This window comes from Stegodyphus dumicola, chromosome 5 (genome assembly GCF_044657685.1).
Source record: "Stegodyphus dumicola isolate Sdum_Otavi_A_Nest chromosome 5, ASM4465768v1".
Classification (NCBI taxonomy): domain Eukaryota; kingdom Metazoa; phylum Arthropoda; class Arachnida; order Araneae; family Eresidae; genus Stegodyphus; species Stegodyphus dumicola.
Genome location: NC_140772.1, coordinates 152,111,967 through 152,139,526, shown reverse-complemented (window position 1 = coordinate 152,139,526; position 27,560 = coordinate 152,111,967). Strand labels below are relative to the sequence as shown.

The 27,560-nt window shown below is 33.0% G+C and overlaps 1 protein-coding gene across 3 annotated transcripts in view; it reads left to right on the top strand.

Annotated features, from left to right (window-relative positions):
• The window catches only part of LOC118196369 (BAR/IMD domain-containing adapter protein 2-like), a 299,892-nt gene that overhangs the window by 257,901 nt on the left and 14,431 nt on the right, over positions 1–27,560 (top strand). For all 3 annotated transcript variants that reach the window (XM_085817242.1, XM_085817241.1, XM_085817240.1), the window contains 2 exons: positions 19,555–19,626; positions 23,994–24,219. In XM_085817242.1, coding sequence (XP_085673368.1) covers positions 19,555–19,626; positions 23,994–24,219 — 298 coding nt within the window. The remainder of the gene's footprint in view (positions 1–19,554; positions 19,627–23,993; positions 24,220–27,560) is intronic.

Sequence of the window (27,560 nt, the reverse complement as noted above, 5' to 3'; positions counted from 1 at the left end):
TGCGTACTAAAGCGTACTAAAGCGTGTGATAAAATAACCACACCTTTTTGTACGCAAATCAAGTACGCTTTTAGTACTCTTTGTTTTAAAGGAACATTCCCATTTCAAACACTGTACAACTAGAATACATAAATTAATAACATCAGGTCATGGGCTGTTCCCTTCTTATTTATTTTGAAGAAACTCCTGTCCTTCAAAGCTGTGCGTGTGGGGAGAAAGGAGACATCTAGATCATTATCTGTTCTTCAGCCTTATCACAAAAAGTTTTCATGTCAGAAAGCTACCAAGTGATTGAAACTTCTACATGAAATACATCTTTAGAGTTCTCCAGCTTTTTAAAAAAAAATCACAGTTATAATAAAGAAATAATCAACTTATAGAACTGACAGTAAATCCTGCCTAACAATTGTTAATTGTTTTGTAAATTATGTATTGATAGAAAATCTTTATCAGGTTTTCTTGTGACTGTTGCATCTTTATGTAGTTGAATTTTAATCTCGTATTATGTGAAATCGCACTATTTATTTATTTTTTCATTTCACAGCTTCTAAAATATTTATAATTTTTTAAATTTTTTAAATTGATTGCTGAAAGGAAATCTTAAGAAAAACAAAATCAAAACTACGCCGAGACTACCCGGCAACGGTTCTTCTAAACAGGCCCTTAATATATATGTAAACCTTAAAAAACTTAGACACAGTGAGTCCAGAGTAACGCTTTGCAATATACCTTCAATATTTAGGAAACAAGAAACGCATTTCATGTACCTGGATAATGCGCATGTTTTTTTGCTTTATTGAACACTTGATATAATCATCTTCACATATATCTTGAAATAATATAAATTTTCCAACAGCATACTATCAAAAACAGGAAAAATGCATATTATTAGAATTTTTAATAGCACTAGATGGAAAAGACCGAGGCAGAATGCGTGCAGCAAAACTGATGCCATCTTATAAAAAGTAAACAAAAAGGCTATTCATAAAACAAAGTTTTTAGATAGCTGCCACCATTTATTGACGTCATTACGTAACAATTGCTATCCGAATTTACTATATTATATTTCATGAGTTCTGTTACTTTATGAAGTTAGTGTATTTACTAATTCTTTAGACCAGTGGTCTTCAAACTATGTCTTGAAGTTTGAATATTTGGTATGTCGCGAAACCCCAGTGTTCGAGCCAAAATAAAAATTCGGAAGATTATTATAAAGCACTCGCACTATCTGACTAGTGTTTATTAACTAAAAAAATATAAAGATACGTTTAGTTACAGATCGCAAACTTAACATCTGTTCATCATATGTCATAAAAAATGACATGCAGCACTTTGCAAAACTAAACAGTTTTCTAATGCAAAGTGAATTAGATTTAGACAACAGTTAAAACTTATACAAAGAAGAACCTTTTTCAATTGAAGAAAATTTTTAAAAATATATGTCAGAAGAAAAAATTATTAAGTATTACTGGATTAAAAAAGTATGCTCCGATAAGTCAGAAGATTAGCCCATGAAGGAGAGGGAACAGCTTATCCGCATATCAACAGATTCGCCGCTAAGATCTAAATTTAAGCAAAAGCAGTTCTTAAATGTTTGGTTGTAAATTCATGCAGAATACCTAAAAAATTCTCACAATGCTATTATAAACATTTATGGCATTCGGAACAACGTACTTAAGTGAAAAACCTTTCTCAACTTATGTGGCAACAAAAACAGGATATAGACACAAATTAAATGAAGAATAGGAAATGAAACAGTAGATAACATTAATAGAGCTAGACTTCGGCAGTTCATGTAAAAAAAAATGCAAATAGAACTCTGTCACTTAATATAATGCAAGAGTAGGTGAAAACTGGAACACGAGTTAATGCTAATAATAAGTAAATTACATTAATTTTGTGTTAAAATGTTTTAATAAAAAATAAATACTTTTCTTTAATTGTCTGTATATAAAGTGTCTATAACATATTCATCTATCTTAAATATTATTTTGAGGTATATTTTTCTAAAGGTGGAATGGAGTACTCTGAAAAAACATCATAGTTCTAAGGGAGAGCCGACAAAGTTTGAAGACCGCTGCTTTAGACTAACTCTAAAATTCTTCGCAATATACCCTTTAATATTTCTGTGTGATGTTAGATTAGCATATTGTACTTTACGCACCGTATTCCGCATATCTTTTCTGAAAGTTATAGGGTTCTAATTGTCTCTAAGTCCTTCAGACGCAGTTACAATGAGACACGAAACAATGAGACACGCAGTTACAATGAGACACGAAGCAATGAGACACGCAGTTACAATGAGACACGAAGCAATGAGACACGCAGTTACAACAAGACGAATTATCTCTCTGTCTGAAATATTGTAAGTCTTAAGAAAGTTTTAAAAATTTCTTTTTTTAAATGAGAAGAAAGCACAACTTCTGCGTACAAATAAATTCTGACACTTTTGAGTATTTAAAGTAATAAAGTTGAAATATCAAATCAAAGTAAACGTGGTCAGAGACTTCACAAATTATCCTACTTAAGCTAGCCCAAAACTTTAAATTAGCATATTAAAGTCGGCTATTAAAATGGCTAAATCCGTAATATTCACTGGCAAATCTGGGCAATGGAATATAAACTACGGGCCTCGCTTCCAGGAATTGTATATATCTAAAATATTCCAAACCCTTACTTTAAATAAATTTCAATGAAATCTGCATTCTGGCTACGTAAAGGAGAAGTAATTGTGAATTTTCAAATCATAATAAGTGATTAATTAATGTAAAATATGGTACAAAGTAATAAGTGTGCAGTGAGCAAAGACAACTAAAGGCCAACTGTGTTGCGCTAGTGTTTCTGTTCGCTTACATTTTCAACTTGAACGGTATAAAACCAAATCAGAATTTTAATAAAAACTGCAGTTTAAATAGTTATGACACAAAATATTTTAAAATGTTAAAGAACATCTGGCTATTTAAGAAATAGTTATTTAATATTTTTATATGAGAAATAAGACTCAAATAATGTTTTCCTTTTCTTTTATGTGTTTTTATGTAAATTTAGAGAGTTCATGTTAATTATCAAATGTGATTTTATATTCAAATAAAACAGAGCACTGATCCATTTAGTCTGTCACGAAAGTTTTATCGTCGGAATAAGAGAATATTTGATGTGATTTGAATCGTTATCACTATTTGTTAGTCTGCACATTTTATAAATTGAAACATGATCCAGCAATGATGAACAGTGATGTAGCTGATATTACCATACAGACCATACCAATGATAACAGTTGAAAGTTATAGATTTTAATGAAAATAGTTTAAAGTGCATAAGAAATTCATTGAATTGTTCATTAAAATTTATCATTTTCTCCTAATATCAGCTGTATATGGTATGGCTGATTAAGTGAAGAACAGAACTTTTTTACAGTTATTGGATTTCAGGATTTTAAAATTTTCTCTCATCTTTGATTTTATTTTGTATTTTTGAACCTTTTAGGATACTAAAGGCAAATCTCATTTGTAACACTTTTATGATGATCCTCTCGGAGGCGGAATTTATGGGGTCGAAAATTTACAGTCGCGAGGGACTTCCGAAGGGAGTATAATTTTTTGTTTCTTTCAGATTAAGCTTTTACTCAAAGTTTAAACTTATCAGGTTCCGTGTTCCTCCTTACTTGCTTGGGGAACATTAAATGACCTGACTCGGAACAGGGAGCTTACTAAAGCTATGTTCAATAAATGTGGGAAGTAGACAAGATACACAGGAAGGGTATACGAAACCCTTTATTTTTCTCTCTTTACAATGATTTCCGGACTTCGGAATACAGAGACCAACCACTTCTGGTCTGAACGTAAGAATATAAAAATATTAACTAAATTCTAACTAAACTAACTTTCGATTAATAAACAAGCGTCTACTTGAAGATTGGCCGTATATTAACAGAAAGGCCGTATGTAGTACAGAGAACTGTTAACACTACGATACGTTTAAAATTATCAAGAGGATTAAACCTCTGGCCTTGAAGGCAACCAGCAACCGAGTAAAACTGCTATGGCAAGCGGCCTGCTCCTAGTCACTCCTTCCTCTCTCTTGCTTGGCAAAAAGCCACAACTTCAGTACTTGGCGTTCGCAAGACAAATTTGCATAAATAAGTTAAAGCTTTTAATTCTGGCCGGAAGTAGAAAATAAGAAGTGATAGTAAAGATTTAAAATAAAATAAATGTTAGTAAAACTTAAGATCCTTACAAACTTCGTTTTAATTTTCAGAATCTTGTTTGAGAGCAAGATCTTATGTGAACTATAAGGTATAATACAATTTGCTCATGTTAACATCAGCAACTGAATATCCTGAGTAGCTTGTATACTTGTAAAGGGCCAGATAGCAGTTTAATCCTTTGCGGCACAGTGTGTCCGGTCTGGACACACCTAAAAATTTCCTTCTGTACGCACAGAAAAATTGAATGAAAAAGAATTTATAGGTTACTCTGAACCTTCTTTATTTATAGTAGATGGCAGCTGAACACAAACCAGTCCATATATTTTAGCCATGTTCAGTTTTTTAAGACCCTCATTTTTCAAAGAAATCTTCCAGATTTTTTTAGGGTATAAAAGGAATAGTTCTAAAAGAAATTTCTATGTTATTTTTTGCCTGTATGCTAATATCCTTATTCTATAATAGTTTTAAATTTTGACCTTGACATCTTGCCTAAAATCAAACGGCGAACCATAGGTGTGCTCAGACTGGGCTCACCGATAATCTAGGACAACTGAGAGTCTGTATTCTTTGTTTCTCCGCATCTCATCGGTCAGTTCATTAACAACAATACTCGTTTCAGCACTCCTTTCGAAACTGTATTCAATCAGTGTGCCACATTTGGCACACCTACAGAATTAAAACGATAAGTGCTATCTTCACAAAATTTTACTTGTGTACTCCTCTAGGCCTAATTAGACTGCCTACCTTTTTCTTAATCAAAACTTCGACTTTAAAGGTAGCGTGCCGGAAAGGGTTAAACGACGCTAGCCATTCCCCCCCCCACACACACACACTTCGTTTATTCTCGATTTTAAATTTGTCAGAGACGGTATTCTTGTCACAGCATAAAATAGTAGATGAAAATATACTAAATTTGATACTATGCTAATAACTTGCATATTTTGAGCTACGCATAAATTTTTTGATCCATGTTCATCGAACACTTAGATCGGACATTATGCATTAATCTTCATAATTATCTCTTTGATATCACTATAAAGAGGACAGTATTATATTATTGAAGAAATGAAAGCTGTGAAATATTATAGGACTTCTTATTCCTAACTAAATCATTTAAGTCATCTGATTACACAATGTGCAGAAATAAGAGACAAACAAGTATTTGTTTAGATAACCTGCAACTGAGTAAATTAAATTGTGAAACGCTATCCCGTAAACTTGGACAGATTCTTTTTAAAATCATATAAAAACGGGATATTGGTGTATCGATATATTTCTGATTTCGGATTATTTGAAATCTAAGGCGTGCACATCAAATCCACGAGATTTGTCATGATTGAAAGATGCGATAGTGAAGTTATACAGATTCCTCCTGTAAGTTACGTTCGTTACTGTTGTGAACAGTCTCCTGCGTGCGTTGTATTACCGTACTAAAGACAAATCTCATTTGTAACACTTTTATGATCATCCTCTCGGAGGCGGAATTTATGGGGTCGAAAATTTACAGTCGCGAGGGAGTTCCGAAGGAAGTATAATTTTTTGTTTCTTTCAGAGTTAAGCTTTAACTCAAAGTTTAAACTTCGTTTTAATTTTCAAAATCTTGTTTGAGAGCAAGATCTTATGTGAACTATAAGGTATAATACAATTTGTTCATGTTAACATCAGCAACTGAATATCCTGAGTAGCTTGTATACTTGTAAAGGGCAGATAGCAGTTTAATCCTTTGCGGCACAGTGTGTCCGGTCTGGACACACCTAAAAATTTCTTTCTGTACGTACAGAAAAATTGAATGAAAAAGGATTTATAGGTTACTCTGAACCTTCTTTATTTATAGTAGATGGCAGCTACTATAAATAAAGAAAAAGGGTGCAAAGGTGGGCACATTGAAAACTTGTTAATTCCTATAAAAAAAATTTTTCCCCTCCCAATCTTCTGTCTTGTTTTGTCATTGGTACTTTACGATGTTCTTTGCAAAAGTTTTATGTCGGCAATTTTTGCCATTCGTATATCATTCCAACGTCATTTTTCAATGCGCTGATCAGTTTGTGCAGGAAAAAAGCGGGAAAGTAGTTGTTGCTTTCAGAAATTTTGAAATTTTTTCATTGTAACCCTAACCGTGAGATCTCCTGAATCCTCAAATTCTCGGGCGAATACCTTCAAATAACAATATCTGAAATTTTATTTTGATCAATTGAGCGTGTAGGTCGCTAGAGTTCACATATCAGGAATGCTTTATTATGACTGCACTGTATATAATATATTTATGTTGAGTGTACTAACAAAGGCATGTAGAGGAAGGAAAAAAACCTAAGCTAAAATTTACACTCAAAAAGCTTGCATCTGAGATTAATCTTTAGTTTCAAACTGCATTCTGATTGCTAATTTGTTGATTTTACGATTATTCGAAGATTATCTATGTTTATAAGTTTCCCATGATTACCGACTTTGTTCAGCTTTCGATGGTTTGAACACGCTGAGTACATGAGGTTTTTATAATTTTATGTGTAGCATAAATACAACCCAGATTCTGTTCGAAAGTCCTCCCCGAAGACATCCCTTACATTAAGTAGACAGCTCTTCCATGCTTTACAGTAATTAATTAATCCAACTAATAGCCCTCGAATGTTCTACCTTTATTAGCTTATCGAACTAAATGTTTATAAATAAGCCTTGTCTTAGACTTTGGTAAGAAGTCATTTATTGAAAAGAAATCATTGTAGTGTCATTTATAAAATATTCTTTCCCATCGCTGAATTATGCGTCTTTGCTAAATAATTCCTGCGTGTGCGCTTTGCAATCTCAAAACGTCTGTTGAAGTAAAATGGGATTCTTCTTGCTTTTTATAATGCTGGTTTATTTTCAAACAGAAAACTTAATATCCCTCTTGGGAAAAATATATTCAGCCTTTTATGACAATATTCATACCTGAAAATGAAAAGGTACGATTCTCTGCAGATTGTTTCATATCGCTTTTACGTTTTGAAATATTTCCAAAAATTTTAAAGAAAGTAATTCGGAATATGGTTTATTTTCCTGTAAGAATAAAATGCTGAATATTTGCATCGTAAATATTGCTCCTGCCTTTGATCCTTTTGAAAAATGTACAACAGGAAGCTGTATTTTATGATTACCTCATCGCAAAGGAAATCAACTTACCATTTTAATTACTGGTATGTGTAAATGTCGTATCACAGTTTATTTACTTTCAATTATTATTTTTTCCAACAATAAATATTTACTTTTTAACTTCCTTTTCCTCGATCCTAGACCAAGGAAAATGTTTAATTGGTACTTTGTAGTTAATACTTGGACGTTTCGTTCCATATAGTCGAATCTAACTATAATGAACGCGGTTTATAACGAATCCCGGTTAAAACGAACAAATGTTTTCTTTCCGTTCAGTTTCCTATGCACTTAATATTATAGCAAACCTTCACAGGTATGTAAATCGGACATAACGAACTGTAAGTGTATCTTCGAATAAAACTTTTTTTTTTGTATTTTTTTGTGTTATTTCTGCGAATTTTAGAGAAATATTATTAACCCTTAAAATCATCCCTCTTAGGAGGCTATCCATTTACCTACGTTATTATTATTTTATCTTTATCTCCACTTTACTCTATGTTTAAAACAAAGGCTTTGGAAGATGAAATGAATCAAATTCTAGGAGAATGAGGAGACAATAAACATATCTAAGAACATCATACGGTGTACGCGATGTTTTAACCAAAGAACGTGGATGTATTCTTGATTTCCGCTATTCAGGCAAAGAAGTAATGAATCCTGTGAGCTTGGTTTATGCAATTAGGAAATAAAATTTTGATCCTTATCGACTTGTTTTGTTTCAATATAAATGTTCTCCAACTTCTGCTCTTCGAATGGAGGTTTTGAATTCTTTAGGGCTTTTGCAATACATAGGATATTCTTCATAAAGTTTATGAAATTTTGCTTTGCAGTTGAGCGTATTTTGGGGAAAATGACTGCTTTCTTAATGATTACTGGATAAGACACAGGTGGCGAAATTATGTTCTCACGTATTCTTTGACCAAATTCTCTACTTCTTTGTCAAAATTAATTCGCATATTGAGATGTAAATGTAAAGCTTTCTGCATTGAACATTATTCGAAAATAGCAAAATAGATGCTGCCAAATCGACATCTGTTGGGCATACAGAATTGGTAAGACTTGATCATTTCTGAATCTGGTTACGAGCAAAAACTGTGAAAGATCGAGCATAAGGATGTTTTAAGAAGTGTTATTGAAATAGTCCACCATTAAGAGAAGCAGTTATCTGCCAGTACCTGAACAAATGCTTCAGACGAAGCCCAATGAATTTGCCCGTTACTTTCAAGAATCGGCCTTTTTGCGCTCAAATGAACGGTTAGATAGGTTTAAGAAACAGAACAACCTTTCTTGAGGAAAATTTATAAGGGGGATTGAGCTGCGTGTTAAACTCAAATGCCGCGGAAAGAGAAGAAAACTTTCTTAGTACTTTTCGCAAGTACTAAGAAAAAGACATTTTCAATGTCAGTGAAGCTGGACTGTTCTATAAAATGATGTTAAACCGAACACTAAATTTAAAGACCAAATATTCACTGGCTGAAATTGAAAATTCACTGGCTGAATTGAAAGTGAATCACAATTCTTACGTATGACAATATAAACGGCACTGAGTGTCGTAGACTTTAAGTACTTGAAAATTTCAAAAGCGAAGATACTTAAAAAGTGTAAATACTTTACTTGTTTCCTTGAAAAGTAATCATAAAGAACAGATGACGTCAGAACTGTTTAAAAAAGAGTTACGAAAGTGGGATCAAGAATTTCGCTTTATAAAGCAGAAGTACTTTACTCTTGATTGACAGCTGAATTGCTCATACAGTTGTCGGAAACTTAATTAAAATTGTTTTCTCGCTCCTCTTCCCAGGGCCAGATTAAGAGTTTTAGAGGCTCTAAGCACTCAAAATATTTCGGTGGGGCCCTTACATATTTTTACTCCAGTTTTCTTTTTTTTCCATTATTCTTTCTCTCTTTTTTATGAATTTTATGAAAACTGCTTCAGCGTTGAGTATGGGTAGAAATATGTATATACTAAATGTAACTTTAATACGGTCCCCGTATACAAAAAAAATAGATTGTTTAATATTCACTTTCTTTAAAGAATTAGCGAAATCTTTACTCGTATCTTTACGCTCAAAACTCAAAACAATATACAGGAACGAATATGTTTTCTTAAGTCATTTTTCTATATCCCTAAAGAAGATAATTTCCGGATTTTTGTATAAATTCAAGGATTTTATACGAAACTATACCTTTTATTAATTTCAGTTAAAAATTCATTGATACAATTACAGCTGCTGCTGAGAGTCCATCGCTAGGCCACATTGTTGCTGTATTCTTCACTGCAAGCCTTTTCCCGTTCCAATGGCCCATCGTGAATTACCAAACCTCTCAGTCATTTCGATACCTCATCATTGAGAACGCTACCCACTGAGAACCCTACAGAGAACCGACGGATAACACAGCCCCAAAAAGAGGAGAAGAGATCACACATACAGCCGTGGGGCAATGCGACTGTTAAGGGGGCACTTCGAAAATGGACTCGTCCAGAGTTTAAGGGGACAAAGGATGTTCTAAATATGTTTCATGAAGTCAAAGTTTTCGAAATTTCATTTTTTATTCCCCAAAATAAAGAAAAATGTAAGTGATGTATACGTAAAAAAGTTTTTAAATTGCGGTGCATTTTAAATATTTTATAAAGAATTCTCGCTGTAGACATAGACATTTAAATGCTTTTAAAGACATTTAAATAACTGACACATTATGCTTTCCAGAGGTTTCTTGCACATTTCAGCCAACGAATTTATTTTATCTTTTACTGTAGGAATGGCAACCGGTATATTATTCTTTTCTTGAATGGCAACAGCAGCTGCTTTCAGCTTTGTTTATATTGATCTTATATTTCTTTCTTTCAGCCCTTAGTGAAATGAGGGGTGCAAGCAAGAAAAAACGTTCGTCGGTATTCGGAGGCATATTTAAAATTTGGTTTCATACCCGGTCCATAAACGGTCAACTTTTGTCCTTTTATGCCAATAATGCCTGACCAACAAATCAATGAAACTAGGTCGTCTTGAGGCACATTTGAAGACGAAACATAATGCTGATATTAATTCATATTCGAAATATTTTCACACTTTAAGGAAAATTTTTGAAAATAGAGTAATATTAAAGTGTCTATTTACTGCTCATAATGCAACTGTTAATCGTGCTCTGGAGGCTATTTATCAAATTTCATTACTCATCGCTTAATCTGGTAAAAGCCATGCTGTAGGGCAGAATTTAATCAAACCATCAATATCAACATTTAAAACTGTTCTAGAAAAAGATGACAAAGACGTTAAAGCTATGCCACTAAATAACAATACTGTTTGCAGAAGAAAGATTAAATGAGTGAGGATATTGAAATACAACTTCTTGAAAAGCTGAAAACAAGAAAATTTTCGGTGCAAATGAATGAACCAACTTTGAGAGACAGTGAAGCCGTACTTGTAACTTATGCAAGATATATTCATAAAGGGGATTTTGGCGAAGAAATGTTCTGTAAATCATTAGAAAGCACCACTACCTCCAAAGATATTTATAGTAAGCTAAAAAATTACTTAGATATAAAAAATATACCAATAAAAATATAATACATCTTGTACTGCAGATGGTGCTCCTAATATGATAGTTGAAAAATAAAATTAAAGCACGGAATAAGAAAAAAAGGTTGCTTAAAATTGATAAAAGATGAGAATCCAGAAATGCTTTTTGTGCATTGTGTTATTCACAGAGAAAACCTGGTAGCTAAAAACAATTCGCCTGTTCTAAATGAAGTACTAAATTCAGTTATAAAGTGTATCAGTGCTATTAAATGTGAATGTCTTTTCAAGTTATTTTATAAAGAACAAAATGAAGACTATATGAGACTTGTACTTCACACTGAAGTAAGAAGGCTGTCGAAAGGGAACGGCTTGAAAGGATTTATGGAACTATTTGATATTCTTAGTTATTTTTTAAGCAACAAACCTGAAATAAAAAATCCGTTAACGGATGATAACGAGGCAATTGTGAGTTATTTAGCCGATATCTTTCAAAAATTAAATATATTAAATAAACAACTTCAAGGAGCAAACTTATGATGCAAAAGTAAGATATTTGGTTTCATTATCTTCGTTGAATTATGTCAGGCATATACTATTTACCACAAAAATTTTGAAAAGTCTCATTGGCTCCAAAAATGTGACGTGACTACCACTATACTTGTTATTGTCTATCATCTGAAAATTTTATCAGCTGATTTAAAAGATTTTTTAACTTAAAACAAATTTTTGAACTTGGATGATGTAGCCAATGCTAGTGGATTTGGCTGATATTTCAAATAAGCAGTAAAAAGAAGAACTCGCAGAAATGCAAAATGATGAGTCAATTAAAACGTTGTTTAATATAAAAGGAGCGATGACATAGCTTTGTAAGGAAACCAGAATCAGATATCCAAATGCAACAAAATTTGCAAGAGAACAATTGTTATCGTTTCCATCTTCATATTTTGCTGAATGCAGATTTAGTGCCATAAATGATTTGCTGCTTTTAAAAAAAAAAAAAAAAAAAAAAAGGAAAAAGAAATTTGTTGGATATAATGAAACCGGGAGACTTGAGGCTCAAGTTATCTAAACTGGAACCTGACATAAAATTTCTTTGCAGCAAGTATCAAGCGCAAGGAATTCGCTAAATTTAAATAATAAAAATTACTAATACTTAAAATAAAAAACTTTCACTTCTTGAATTTCAGTTCTCCATGTTTTGAAAGTTCACTTACTGTGTTTGCTCACAAAATGTCGTAGTCATTTCTTCTTAAAAGTTCCATTCAAGTTTCTTTCATGTATATTTCAATTTTTAAATATTAAAAATTATGTGTATGCTAGGGGGAGCGTGAAAATTTTAGAGAGATTGGGAGGGGTATAGCACAAAAAAGGTTGAGAAACACTGGCCTAGAGCAACACATTCTGTATATTTGTTTCAGCTCATTTTCTATCATGTTACAAAAAAACTATGGACAAAAAAAACTCTATGGAATTCTTCCATAGAGTTTTCTAGAGCTGTTCTATAAACTCTATTGTTTAAGCGACTCTACAAATAAAAGTTCGAAAGGGGGATCAAGAGATCTAAGTGTCACTTAACTGCTCTCCCAGTAATATGAAAACTCTTCATTTAATCATGCAGTTATTGTTAATTATCTGTCATGCATGAGATTCTTGATAGACTTAAAAAATAAGGTAAAGGAATTGGTCGTCAATAAGTATGTGATTGAATGCTGTGGGTGATCAATTCACATGTTCCGGAAAATACTCCATGCAATATTTTTGGCAAGCTAGGTCGGTTGATTGATATCTTGTATAAAATATGGATTTTTACCATTCAGTTAAGGCACGTTTTGCCAACTAATGGTATTAAGCAAAGTAGAATCCAGAACACGTTTCTGAAGAAAGAGGAATTGAAGTCTTTCCGATTTAATTTTCCGTTCCTGAAATCCAGATAACTTGAGTAATCTGATTGTTTTAGGCTATGGTGTCCATTAATTCTTTATGTTTATAAGTTATTCTCTCGAAATATTCTCCGCCGTGTAAGCTTAAATCTAAGTTTACAGTTCGTTCATTACAGAGTAAACACAGCACAGGCATCAGTCACCGCATAAGTATGTTTTGTCAGACTTGGTCTGGTTCTCTTTGGGGGCTTAAATACCAGTTTGTTATGATCTTTGAAAGGATAAATGAAGGCCTTGGGATTGGCAAAATAATTCAAGAAATGATGTTGATATTTCCTTGCAGCTTCTGTGCGCGTTACAATGGCATACAACATAAACGGTGAGCATTTTGAAGATCTATTCTTCATTATATTATTAAATGGTTTTTGTGTGAACTTCTTTCTCCAAATCGAAGGAAGAAGTGCATTTAAAGTGATAGTTTTGGACCTTTACAAGATCATGACCCTTGTAAGACGTGTATATATGAAATTGATTTAGTGGCTTCTTAAAAATATTTATTTACTGTATCTCTGAAATTTTACAGATAAAAGGATGACAAATGTTGTGTTAAAAACGTTAATGTGTAATAATTATCTTATCAACTGAAACTTGCATTTTATATTTACAGAAAACTCCACCTACCGCGCTGAAACTGTTTGTCTCTGATTTTAATAAATTTCCTAACCCACGTCTAAGATTAATAATTAAAGAAATAAAAGCCATGGATACCATTTAATGTTTAATTAAATGGTAGTTTGATGCAACATGAGGTATACATATATAAAATAAAACACCATTTAAGTACAGTCAGGTCAGCATCAAACAATCGATTATTACAACAACACACTTCAAAAAGCATACACATAAGAAATTAAAACGTGGTATTTTTCTACTCTGCCAGAACGGCGTCTCAGGGTGAAACAAACTGAAGTTTAGAGATAATTGAACACTATACATTTCAATATCTTTTTCAGCACCACGTTGCTGTTTTTAAATTAGTCTTCCTGTTGGTAATATAGCGGATAGCGTCCACGATTACCTCAAAAGCACGGTTCATCCTAAGACAATTTAAAAACTCCCACATTATATTTTCTAGAAAAATAGTGTTAGTGATTTAACCCGTAATTTCAAGCAGTTTAATTTGGAGATTAAGCTCATTAAGTAAATTAAATCAATATTCAAAGCAAAAAGAACACATTGTAAATAACAAAATAAATGGGTACTTTTCCGTTTGGCCGGCGCAAATCTCGCCAAGCAGACTTAGTGCCGACAACACACAGTATACACATAAATAACAAATATTAGTTCTAATAATTTTTTTTGAAAGCGTAAGCATTTTAATATCATTTAAAATTTTGTAAAAAGACAATAAATAAAGACAATAAATTCGTAAAAAGACATTAAAAATTTACTATGATCTTATGATTCAACCAAAGAATCTATAGGGAGAATCTATCCTTATACATTCTTTGGTTCAACATCCTGATTCACTGGTTCATATCACATGACCCAAGTGATCTCATCTCACGTAAACTACGCTACAAAAGCCTAATTCTGTCAGTAATTATTTACATTAATTTCAAATTAAATCTTATGGAATACAAATTTAAATGCAAGAATTATTTCAGTTCGTAAGAATAGCTTACTCAGAAATTATGTAAAATCGCAGTGCTTTACTTCACTAGAGCATTCTCATTAGAATTGATGAATTTAACCTTTGACTTCTCTTTTTCTATATTTTCGCCTTCGGGTGAGCGATGTGATTGCATCCTAATTGACTTAATTACCGCGAAAGCCCTTAGTGATACAAATTACTTAAATGGCAGATATATTTTGAAAATATAATAGAAAGAAATAAGCAAACCACAAATGCACGTTATGTTTATTTACTTGGTTAACTAAACATGTAACATGCATTTGAGGGTTGCTTATTTCTTTCTACTATATTTTCAAAATATATCTGCTATTTAAGTAATTTCTATCGCGTTATCAGCACGATATGCTCTAAAGAAGTTTATTTAGCAGAAACGAAGAAGAAATTTTGATTTTTCCGAAAAAAAAGAATCAACATTCTCAGCGCCGGCGAAGCTAAACCTAACACGTTGAAAGTAATTTCTATCACTTAGGGCATAAAATTGAACTATCTGGTAAAAATTCTATGTACATTTATGCCGGTATTGAAAGAAACAATCAATCCGATAAGAAACTGCTGCTACTTGTTTTGAAAATCAAGCGTAAAAGCTTATCAGCGAGGATATTCCGTTTGGCATCGGTTGTACCATTTTTGGCGACTTTATCACCTGCGTCGGTAAAATGGAAAAGTAGCAATAAATGTTATTAGAAATGAAAAAAAATCAAGCTATAAATAGCATTAAAAACATTTTTCATGGCTCTATACTTAAACCTTATTTTTGCCATTTAGTAATTTATTTTTAATAGATGATATAAAAGTATTTATATATTCCTGATTACATAGTGTTCTATATAAGAATAGCTCCCAAATAGTATGACATTATCTGCATTCCTTGTAATTTTCCATAAACATTACAGAATACTGCCAACTGGATAGCTATCGTGCTGCTAGGCTTCCCAGCTGTTGATGTCGAGTTAGCACAAAAATCCATTTGCGAGACCACAGCAGATGGTCTGTCCAGTGGGTCAAACAAGAAATCGTTGGTAACATTAATCGTGTAAATTACATGCATTACTATAAAATTTAAATGTATTTCACATAGACAAATTCTTAGCAGATAAAATTTGAAGGGAAGTACAGTTATACTGGAGAAATTCCCCGACAGTTTCAAATACTTGATTAGTGGGACAGAATTTGGGAAAGTAAAATTACTGTAGAGTCATTTGGTTTAACGATGTATGAGACGTGTAAAACATTCGTTTTGTCGGGATTAAAGCACTGAACCTCCCGGTTGATAGCCGGGCATGCTACCCAGCTACTACACGAAAGCACGCGGAAAGGAAGGAGAAAATCATTTTAAATACAATTAAGTTTCAATTTAAATGCTCTCAATGGATATTATCTAATTACAGCGATAACAAAGTCCAAATGATATATTTATAAATTTGTAATTGTGTGGCTATGAAAAGTACAAATCGATTACTTAAGAATATAATAATGGACTGCTTAAAAGCGATTCTTGATATATAAACAAATAACTGTCAGAATCTATAAATTTGTATTCATAATAAAGTTTACCAAAAAAGCTCTTGGTCACAGCCATAGTCTCTTAGGTGTGCTAGTTGTGTAAAACGGATAAAAACGCGAGAACGCAATACACTTAAGGCTCAGTCTAAAACGTAATTAAGTTAGAAAGTAAATTAGAATGGCAGCGAGATTTAAAAGGCATGATACTAGAGAGGCAAAATGTAGCATTTAAAGACGAGGAAAATATAGTATAAAAAATTAATAAGACTTATACCTTACGGAACGAACAGAAAAGGCTTTACCGATAGAATGGCATTGGTACAAAATACGTATTTCACCAACACTGGAGGACAACAATCCAAAGAGCCTTAGTGAGGGATATGCCGTGCCCTAACAACAATGGTTGCGTTGCGCCATCCGTCGATGCACAATACCAGATTATCTAATAATTCTTGGTGATAAGATTTCTTATTCAAGGAGTGTGCTCCGGAGGGTAGGTTCGGTCTGCCAAACATCTTCGTAATGTAGCTGGCCAATCCATTCTATAGATATCTTCACTTTCGAGGAACTCCTCAAGGCCCACCAACGGCCGAGCTGTAATGTCGCTGAATACTGGTAGTTCGGTCCGAGGTTCAAATCCCACGAAAGGGCTGTCTACATAGGCGTTTTCGTGGTTTTCTTCATATGTAATCTGTAAACGAGCCAATTTCCCTCAGAACGTCCTCCACGAAGGTATTCCTCCCCATAGGCAGATAGCACTTAAGGCTTTACCGTGATAATAATCACATCACAACACTCCAGGAGTTTCTCAACAGCATGAATTATATATGCCCGTGAATTGCTATCCATAAAAACAAGGTCGAGACCAATGGTACTTTGAAAGAGACGCTCACGAGGAGGCGTAACTTTCATCACAGTAAAGATTTCCTGTTAGTTAACGAAAATGTGGAGCTCGTTCCGACTGTTCATCGTAATGCCTCCCCGTACAAGCACGCCACGACCACCACAGCGGTCTCTTTCTCTGATGTTAGGACAATGAAAGTGGGTCCCTACTTTTCTATATATCAACTGGCGTCAAGATAGGCCAAATCATTCTTGAAAAGTTGACGGAAGTCTGTAATACCTGGATGGGATAAACAGTGGATATCTAAATATTGTGTAGTTTTAACTTCTCTGTATCATATGGTCACACTTTTGTAGTGTTAACATCACAATAACGTTTTAAATTAGGTCATATTTGCAAAAGTTGGAACTGAAGTGATGGATCAGACTTGGCAAGTTTTTAAATAACTGGGTATCTTTAGGCTGTTCCTCAGCCATAGCGGACAAGTTGGTTGGAACTAGGTGGATCTTATTTATCCAATATAAAGAGTCAGCCACAATATTACCAGATCTAGTAACATGTCTCATACCATTCCTAAGCTGTTATGGGTAATAGAGATGCCGGGGTTGCCGAAAGGGAACCTGAACCGGATCATTTTGAAAAAACGAAGGTCAAGAATTTATGGATCTTGTGAGTTGTAAAATCTCCGGTAAGTGAACCTCTATCGAAAATGTGGTGTTCTGTGCATCCGTTTATCACAACGCCTTCCCTTACAAGCACGCCACGGCCACTCCTACCGTCTTTTTTCCTGATGTTAGTCAGACGAAAACGTGTCTCTACTTATCTATATATCACCTGGCGTCTAGAATCGTTTGCAGATTGCAATGACTCTCATCGGTAAAGAGGACTAAAGGGGATTCGGACCGATGAATTTCGACATTGCACTTCCACTTGCTCTCAGCTGAAATACGAGAAGGAACATGTGGTCATTTACCGCCTCTAGAGGATTGTTTTTAATCTTAAAATAAAGAAATTCTGCCCCTCTGAGCTTCAGTCGGGAGGAAGAGTTCTGAATACAGTGGTTGACAGGTACGAGGAGTAATGGGTTGAAATATTTCGTTTGTTTTATTGAAGTACTAGATAATTTAATAATAAGCTACGGTCATAATGAATGAACTGCAAACAACTTTGATAAGTACAAGTAGGATCTTTTTGCAATGAAGAATGTCTTTACCAGTTTGAGTTTTGTACGCAGAGATGATGAGTTTAATAAACATGCGATTTTCCTTTTGATTAATATACATTTTTATTCCGGAAAATTTGGTCGTAATAAGTGACTGACTTTATTAACTAGTGAGCTTAAAAATGGCGGCACAATACTGGTATCTATCAACTTGTGGTGATTCTTTGGCGTTTTTCAATCAAAATTCACAACATTTAAAAATTTCTTTGTTGAAATGAGAACGAATAAGAAAAATCATTACTTCGTTAAAATGAGAACTTCGTTTCGTTTCTTCGTTGAAATTGTTCCTTAATATGTACTCCTAAAACACCTCGTAGATCCCTAAGTAAAAATCATTCGTGTATCACTTAATAATAATCATCATTATTACTGAAGTAGAGGAAACGTATTCTGAAAGTTTTCTCTTTCTCACTTAAATTTTATATCTCGTTGCCATACTATTTATCCAAACTTGTGTAATTAATAAATAAATGAAAGCCTTCGAAGCAGAAACTTGCACTGCAAGACGAAACTACGACTTATCTTCGTGTGGAATACAGTAATATTAATTTTTCTTACTTCTGGAGAGTTTCTAATAACCGCTGGCTGCCAGCTACATAATTCAAGATGATTTAGAAAGGTTGACTACTAGTGTCGTTTGAACAGATAATCATAGAGCTGTAATACGAGTTTAATAATATCTTTTAACAAGAATAATAAACTTAAGTTTTTCTGTGCGCCACATAATAGAAAAAAAATGCGGTAAGCGAAATTAGCTTAAGGGAAAATTTGTTCATATTGTCAAGTAAACTACTTCAGACAAAATATTGGAAAACAGTATATCTAACATATGCACATTATGAAAATTTCTAAAAGATACTTTTTACATTAGAAAAATCTCAAAAGAGTTGATTTTAAATCTTCTTTCTAAATCTTCTGAGTTCTCCAAAAAAGCTGAAATTCAAAATTTTGGATTAAACGAAATTCTACTTTATCTGATCCTTAAGACACTTCTTTCGGACGAAAAGTGTTTTAATTTCATTATAAATTACATATATTTAACCAGCGTCCAATTTTGATTCTATTTATTTTTAAATAATTTTGAATGAACGAAAATAATAAGACAAGAAAAACTTATTTTTCGAGACTTACAAGGCCCGTATTAAAAGTCAAATGCTATTCCTTTTTATTAAATGGTGTCCCATTCGCAAAAATTTCTTGAAGTTTACCTTATTTGATTCATTTCTTAAATTAAATCACGTACCTAAATTTTTAAGAGGTAATTATGTATTTTTATTACCTTTTGGATGTTTTTAAAGAGGATGTTGTTTAGTATCCTTTATATCGTACATACAGGAATATAAAGCATAAATTATTGCTTTATTTATTTTATTTTTATAATTTCTGAATATCTATGGTTTGCCATGATTTATCTTCATGCATTCATTAATACTTCACACTTTCACGTCAAAACTCGTTAATTATCTTTGCTCAGGATTAATACTTAATTTTCTACCTGATTTTATTTTGTAGCGTATATTTCTGCTGAAAATATAGTTATGTAAGAATATTTTTCTTCTCAGGAGGGGCTGGTTTCCGATTGCATACACCGCAGTGCTGAATGATGGTCCAAATGCTAATTCTATGGATTTGAAGTAAGATTTCTGATCTAATTCCTTTTATTTGAACTTTTCATTTTGCTTTTTAACCACTTCACCTCTTCCCCCGAGAGAGACTCGTCGATTTAAAAATTGTAATGGGGTGTTAGCAACGTCACGTACTCGGGAGTTTATTATGGCCTGGATCGTTACCCCCATATCGCAATCTCCGTTTCGTGCTTTTCAGCCCCTCGGGAAACAAATGAAAAGAGGAGATTGATGGCTTAATTACTCACGCTTTCTTCACAGCGGGTTTGTATCAGGGGTACGTTCACTTACAAACACGGAAATAGGAATACCATTCCACCCTGCCCTTCAGCTCGTATTGCAACAGAAATACTGCTCATTTAAAAGCTTGCCTTTAGGAGATCGTTTTTGTTCATTTTCAGATAATACACGAGAAAGAAGAAATAATACACTGAGATAATACACTGAGAGAATATTTTCTCCCCGTTAGGAAAACGAATAAGTGATTTTCTAAGTAAATCTTGACAGTTGGTGAAAGGAAGAAATATTTCTGAGGGAAGTTTCAGATGCAAATAGTTGATCTACGAAAAAAAAAAAATAATAATGAAGTAGCTATTTGAGTTTCCTAAGATGGTGAAGTGGTTAATTTGCGTGTATGAATTTTAGCTTTTTAACAGTAAATATGTAGCAGAAATCATACTTCGATGGCAAGAATTTAATAACACGGTGGCGGTAATTACCTTTTGTATTTATGCTTTTTAGTTAATTTTCTGTTATAATTACTTTTCTAGTTTCCTTTCTGTAGCTTTTCTCATTCTTTGACTGGTTGTAGATGCTTATGTATACTTGCTTTCATTTGGGTTTCCCTGCTTTACAAGGTAACTTTCACTGCTGTGTGCTAAAAATGACTGCATTTTCACAGAAGCACTATGTTCGTGCATTTGACACATGTTGTATAGCTTGACAGCTCGTTTCTCCCTGGCATTTGCATACATTTTTAAAGCACATCTATAGTTAATTCATACGTTTATTACGATTTAAGTATATTGCTCTTATACGCTTATAATAATACTAAAAGTTTTCAATGGAATTGTATGCCTTTAAAAGCAAATGCTTATAAAAATATATGAATCTGGAATGAAAGCAAAAATTTAATTCACCTTTAGAATTTAGTTTGATGCGATAACCAAAAATCCAGAATAAACTATTTTTAATTTGGTTTTGACCAGTGCTACAGAGCATTTGATTTTTTAATCAATCGTAAAATAATTATTTTCTATAAAACATTAATGTTTTGTGTAATCTCTCTTATAGCTAATTCGTTTGCTCTTACTTGTATTTTATAAACCTATTCAGTATAATAAAGACTTCTGATACAAGATTTTATGGAGAACTTTAAACATATAGACCTTAAGTTGTTTATTCCGTGAAGTGTAAGCTAAATATTTTGCATCATTATGGAAAGGAAAAAAAATCGGAATGTAATTATGTGTTAGTTCAAAGTTTATATTTTTATAATCAGTTATAATAAAGAAGAAATCTGTCAAAAAAAAAAAAAGATTTAGGAATCAGTATTTGTAATTTGCAATAAATATCATTAAAATGGAGCTGGTTATTTTAGTCGCTCATATCCGGTTCGTGAAATAACTGATACTGGTCAACAGTTTTTTCCTGTTGTTGTTAAGTTTTCTTTCTTGCGGAATGTATCAAATTCAATTATTTCATTGTATTTTAGTTGCATGTCTCCGGATCCTCTTGTGAGAATATACTTGTCGTTAACATTGAAAAGAAACGCTTTGACGCAAATAATATATTTGTGGACCTTATTTTTATACGTTTTTTAAGTGAAATGGCAACTTTTATGAAAAAAAAATGCGCATCTAGTTTCGACAGGACTTCATGCTGAATTTTGAAAATAAAAAAAATCATAAGAAGTAAATATAATTAGATTTTGAATATTATTATACTCGAATTAATATTTTAAATACAATATAAAAAGTGAATTCAGATAAAATACCTAAAGGAAATAAATGGAAAAAAGGTTTAATATAGTAATCCATAAGGTACTTTGAGAATGATAAGCAGTCGTAACATATTCTGTGTTTCAGGATATCATCTCTATGTGTATTCATTCTACCACGAGCTAGTTCGGAAAATGTTGCGAAATTTTATCACGATTCTTAGTATTGTTTGTTAATTGAAAATATTGCCAGATCTGTGGAATTTCTGATGGATATTCACATTACTTAATAACTCTTATCAAAAACGATACAACTATTATGTTGTTTAAATATTTGATTATTCGATTTTTGAAAAGATAGAACACTGTCGAAAACGAATAAGGAATTTCATGTACAATCGTTATACTTAATAATTTTGGTGCACCTTTCCTTTTTGCAGGCAGAGCTCTAAAAGAAAAGGGCAGGCTTCCCAATAGGACAAACATGTGTTTTTGAAAAGCGTTGCTCATAAACCGTTTTAAAATTAATAAAATATTAATAATAGAAGCTTCAGCTTTCATGAAAAATTCTTAACCCGCTTCCAGCAATACAAACCGGATTCTATAATTTAATATACAGTTCATGTAGTCTAAAGTAAGGAGAAATTCACTTGAATAAAAAAACTCTTGAAGTGTTTGGGAAATTGGCTGTACTAAATCATTATAAATTTACGTGAAATTGAAGTGATCCATCAGAGAGTAAAAGAAAATTTATTGGTCGATGATTCCCTTAATTTAAAGGATACTGATTCTATGAAAGTTTATGTAATGGCAAAGCTACTTATTTTTGCAAGAATAGATTTCTGACGAAGATGATGTGAATGTGATTGTTAATGTGATCGAGAATACAGTTTGAACCATGAACACAGGGTTTCGAGAAAATTTTTCAAGACATCAGTTCCATTGCAACAATTAACAGTATTTTAGATACATCGGATTCATGCGAAAATTCATTTTGTTTTCTCAAGTGAAAAGAAGAGCGATTAAAACGAAACGTAACGTATATGTGTATTCACGTAATTTCCAATATTTAGTATTATTTCTTGCCATCTGCCTTTTAATATTCCTCACCGATAAAAAGCCTCTGGTTTAGAATCAAAAAGGATCTTGCAATGCTGTTTTTGCATCTTGCGCATCCGAAATGTCAATGAATTCTGTAACATTCGAAAAAAAAGATTGTGATGCGAAGGAATAAAGTCCGGAGATTAGGTAAAACTTACCAATTAAAGCAGCATGAAGTTTTGAGTTTTTGTGCTAAAAGATACTCTCTTAGCGATTGACAACTGCTGGCTGCTTATGATTTAGTTTTCATCTCAGTCTGTTCATTGGCAGTACATGTCGGCATTTACTTTTCGCTACGTAGGAACTAATCGCATCCCTTCTTAGCCCATCATGCACTTTACAAAATCTTTTCGAGATGCGGTCCTTTTCTTGATGTGAGAAAAGCGGACTTTGCTACACTACAGACAGTCCTTTGATGTTCGACATTATTGTAGACCGCATAGTATTCATTTTTCATCACCTGTTATAATTCATTCAAAAAAAAGGTTCATTTCGGAAACTAAAAAGTCGTTGCTTTTCTGAGAGGTGATGTTGAGCACACGGATCCAGTCTTGTGATGAACCCAAGTGCTCGTATTCGTCTTTAAACTCTTGTTCTGAGTACAAATAGCGTTTTCGCTAATTCGTCAACAATTTTCTAGGAATCATTCGATATGACTTCATCCAGAATCTACTCAGAAAGCACTGATGGGCATCAGGAACGTAGCTGATTGTCATAACGTCTGTCAACATTCCCGAGTTTTCGGAACAAACGACGACATGTGCTATCGTCAAACGCATTCCCTTCAGGCAATTTCCCGGTGCATTTAAAAGCCAGACAACGGCTGGCCGCATAGCTGCTAGTAATAAATTTGAAGAAAATATCTACTTTTGTTGTCTGATTTCGAAATTCTGGCCAAACTTCCATTGCAAAAAATCTCTAGGGTCTTTTATTATTATTATTATTATTATTATTATTATTATGCCGTTGCTTTATTCCATAAGAAAACATTTTGCTAAAATAACTTGATAATATGCTTCTTGTTAGGATTTTGCGTTTATGTAAATATAAATGTTTTAGGGTTTATTCGAACTTCTACATAATAACGAGTCTTGATCGATTTTTTCCCTAATCGGTGAAATAGCTTATATAATGATATACTGTTCTATATTCCGTACCTAAATGACTTACTCATTTATGTGGCAATCGAATTCAAATTTAAATATTTTTTTGAGTTTGACGACATAATTTAAAAAATATTTGGTTATTCTAATGAAAAGCAGTCATTAAATGCTATGGGGAAACCCTAACTGGACCTCATCTTTTTGCTCTTCTTCCTTTTCATTCCCCCTTGTAGCACTCTGGAGCTAAAACGCCGAAGTATGGACTTGGCGAATCCTTATTCCTCCTGCATTGGGGTTTCTCGTAGTCTTACTACACCGAACATCCAGCCGTACCAAAATGGCACGGATCACGATGCCTCTATTGATGCCAACCTGCTGCTGCCACCTCCTCCTCCCACCACCCAAAGACCTCTCTCCACTTTCTTAGATTCCTCTGTGAAGAACTTGGATTCTTTACAGGTAAAAAATATTATTATCATGTTTAAGATGAAGTAGGCGACATTACCTGATTTTCTTAATTTTGCATCAGAAAGGAAATTACGATTAAATCCATGCGTCTGGTCTGGGAAATACCGCAGAGCATCTGTATTGTTTGAAGGTAGTACTTACCATCAAAAAATAGTTTTTAATTTTCACTAAAAGTTTTTTTTACAAATTTAAATAAGAATTCAAAGGGTTAGGTGTTACTCAAGAGGACAAAAAATCTTATTTGGGAGATTTAAGATAACCATCCTTACTGAAGTTTTGTAAGTACTCTTCGAAAATTTGAGTTAGCATGGAAGATAATGCATAGCATGTAGTATTTTATATTGGTGATCATCTCTGAAGTCATTTTTTACACTTGTGGAAGTGAATTTTCCAAAAATGCCTTAAAATGCAATTAAAAAAAGTGTACACTTTACATGTTAATAAAGGCGCTGCTTATGGTTTGAATATATAGCGTAAATAAAGTGCAGTAAAAAAAATGATGAAATTGTTAATCTATTTTTACATCAGCTGCAATTGCTGAAAATAAATCGAAACACAAATTTTAGGTGCACAAAACAGCCGGTGCCCGATTTGTAAAACCTCTGACTACAGGTAGTTCGAAATGGGTTCAAATAGCAGCGAACGGATTAGTTGCATGACAGATTTCTGGGTTTTCTTCATGGGTTATTGAATAGGAGCCATTTACCCTAAGAAGTCCGTTCTTTTTTTTTAAAATATAAAAGGTAAATTTTTCACATGCTTGATTTTATTTTGAACACAATGCAAGCTACGTATGAATTTTTACACTTTTCTTTATAATCCTGTAATATAGAAATGATTAAAAATTTGGTTTCTCTCCCCAATTTCATTATTTGAAGAAATAACTAAATTCTCTTTCTGATGTATAATATGACCCATTTTAGAAGTCAGTTTCTTCAGTTGATGAGGCAAGGTTTTCTTTTATTACTTCGTCAACCGTAATTATCCATGCACTGACATATTGTTTTTTTAAAATTTCAGAAATTAAATTTTTTGAGTGCAATATCCTTTTGGGTAAAATTCGCTGTTTTCGAATGTCTGACCTAAAATTTTGAAAGAACAGCCACAGCATACTGTATGTATTTATAATACCAAATAAAGATATAGTTTAGAATTAGAAGTCTAATCCAATGTTTTCTAATTTTAGACTTTGGAAATCAGCTTGACTCCAAATAAAAATTAAGTTATTAGCAGCTTCAAAAAGAGAAATATTTACAAATAGTGACAGCAGTCTCAATTTTAAATAGATATAATATATGGGTTGTACAATAGACAATAATGGCGCGGCATATCTAACGAAGTTTTACAATGAATCTAAATGCCTCATCTAAATTTCTGCATGTATGATTCAGCGGTATTTTTAGAAATTAACGTTCAATCTATTTTAAAATGGAATTTATTAAAATACCAAAACAAATTAATCAACTCTAGAATCAATTTAGCATCTCTGCAGCAACAAATAAATTGAAAGCAAGTTTCCAAGTTTACACCGTTGCCACTTAGTCTTCTCTAAATCATTGCATTTCTATTCGTTTTCGTGCTGCCATTCATAGGCAGAGAAAAGTGTCTATTCAAACCGGCACAAGCATAAAGAATTTTACTATAATTAACGAAGGACAGATTGCAGTGTTTTACAACGCGATATTTTGAGCGAATGTTTTTTTTTTTATTTAAGGGTATCTGAAGACCAAAATTCTTAAAATCACAAAATCCTGAAAGAAATTTGTTGTTAGTGACAGTAAATAATTAATTCGGTGTTTTTAGTCCAAAGGGCCCAGAAGGGCTATTAATTTCGTTTTGGCATTTTGCGTTGACAACTTTAAATGTCGGTTCGCTTTCAAATTGTTGCCTCCAAATATTATCGCACTGTGTTATATTTAAAGAAATTAAATAATGAAGAATCTGAATAAATGTATGTTGTTTCTCGCATTGTGTTGAATAACGTAATATTCCACCGAATACGGGCACCTGGAAGTCTTAATTTGGAATTTGTATTATTAGCGATTTCATGTTATGTAACACTTCAACGAATTTTTGATTAACAAACTCAACGATTTCAAAGCGATCAATGGCAAAACTTTACGGGGGGAAAATTTTTTTTTTATCTCCAGCGCGCGAGACTGTGTATCGGAAATTCTACAGCTATGCTCATTTTTAAATTATTTGACGATATTGCTATTGATTTGAATTTTATGATTTAAGTGATCAATGGCAAAACTGTACGATTTCAAAGCGATCAATAGCAAAACTGTACGGGGGGAAAAAATTTTTTTTATCTCCAGCGCGCGAGACTGTGTATCGGAAATTCTACAGCTATGCTCATTTTTAAATTATTTGGCGATATTGCTATTGATTTGAATGTTATGATTTAAGTGCAAAGAATATTTAATAAATAAAAGTAACACACAAAAGGTTAAAAAAAGTCCCTTTGGGCGTAATATAAGATCTGAAAGCTTTCTTTTTTTGTTGTTGTTGTTTTATTTCATGTGTTAAAAGAAGCTCAGTAGTTAATGTTAGCTTAATAATTTTCGTTTTGAGGGTGTAGAATCAGCTATACTTCCCCTCTCCAAAATCCATCTGAAGCTCAAATAAATGTGTCTTGCTGAATTCTGTCAGAAAGTTCATTATTGGCAATTTAAATTTATTTTAACATTTTTTCGTTGTTATTTACAAAATATTATTAGTTTTTTTTTAACTGATTTGCGTTTCTGGAATGAATAAATACAAAGTACTTTTTTTTTTTTTTCTTTTGTTAGAAAAATCCTCCTCGAAAAAGACATCCCTTTTTTAAATCAGACAGCTCTTCTTGTTGTTGTGACTTAATCTCGCTTGTCTGACAGTAACATCAGAACAAGCCCACGAAATTCATCGTGGCAAAACGTGCAAGATTAGGTCTGTCATTGGCAATAGCCTTGAGTACCTAACAGGGAACAGTACGACTTTGCTCAGTTCCGCCCCCAATTTTGAAAGACAGCACCCCCTCTTCCCCTACCATCAACCTCTCGAAAGGACTTTTGGCTCGCCGCATATTTAGAGTGCTCCCATGCCGCATAGCCACTATATACATTTTCAAACATCCATGCCTTCTCCGGGATTCGAACCCGGGCTCTTCAGTAGTAGTCAGAGTCGCTAGCCACTAGACCGGTCGGCGGCTAACAGCTCTTAATGTGCTTTAGGTATATTCCGATGAATCCAGATCTTTTTATGTAATGTATAAAATAGTGTAATTGTACGATAGCATTGTTTTTAAATATTTGAGTCATTTGAACATCGCATACGGGAGATGGTCTATA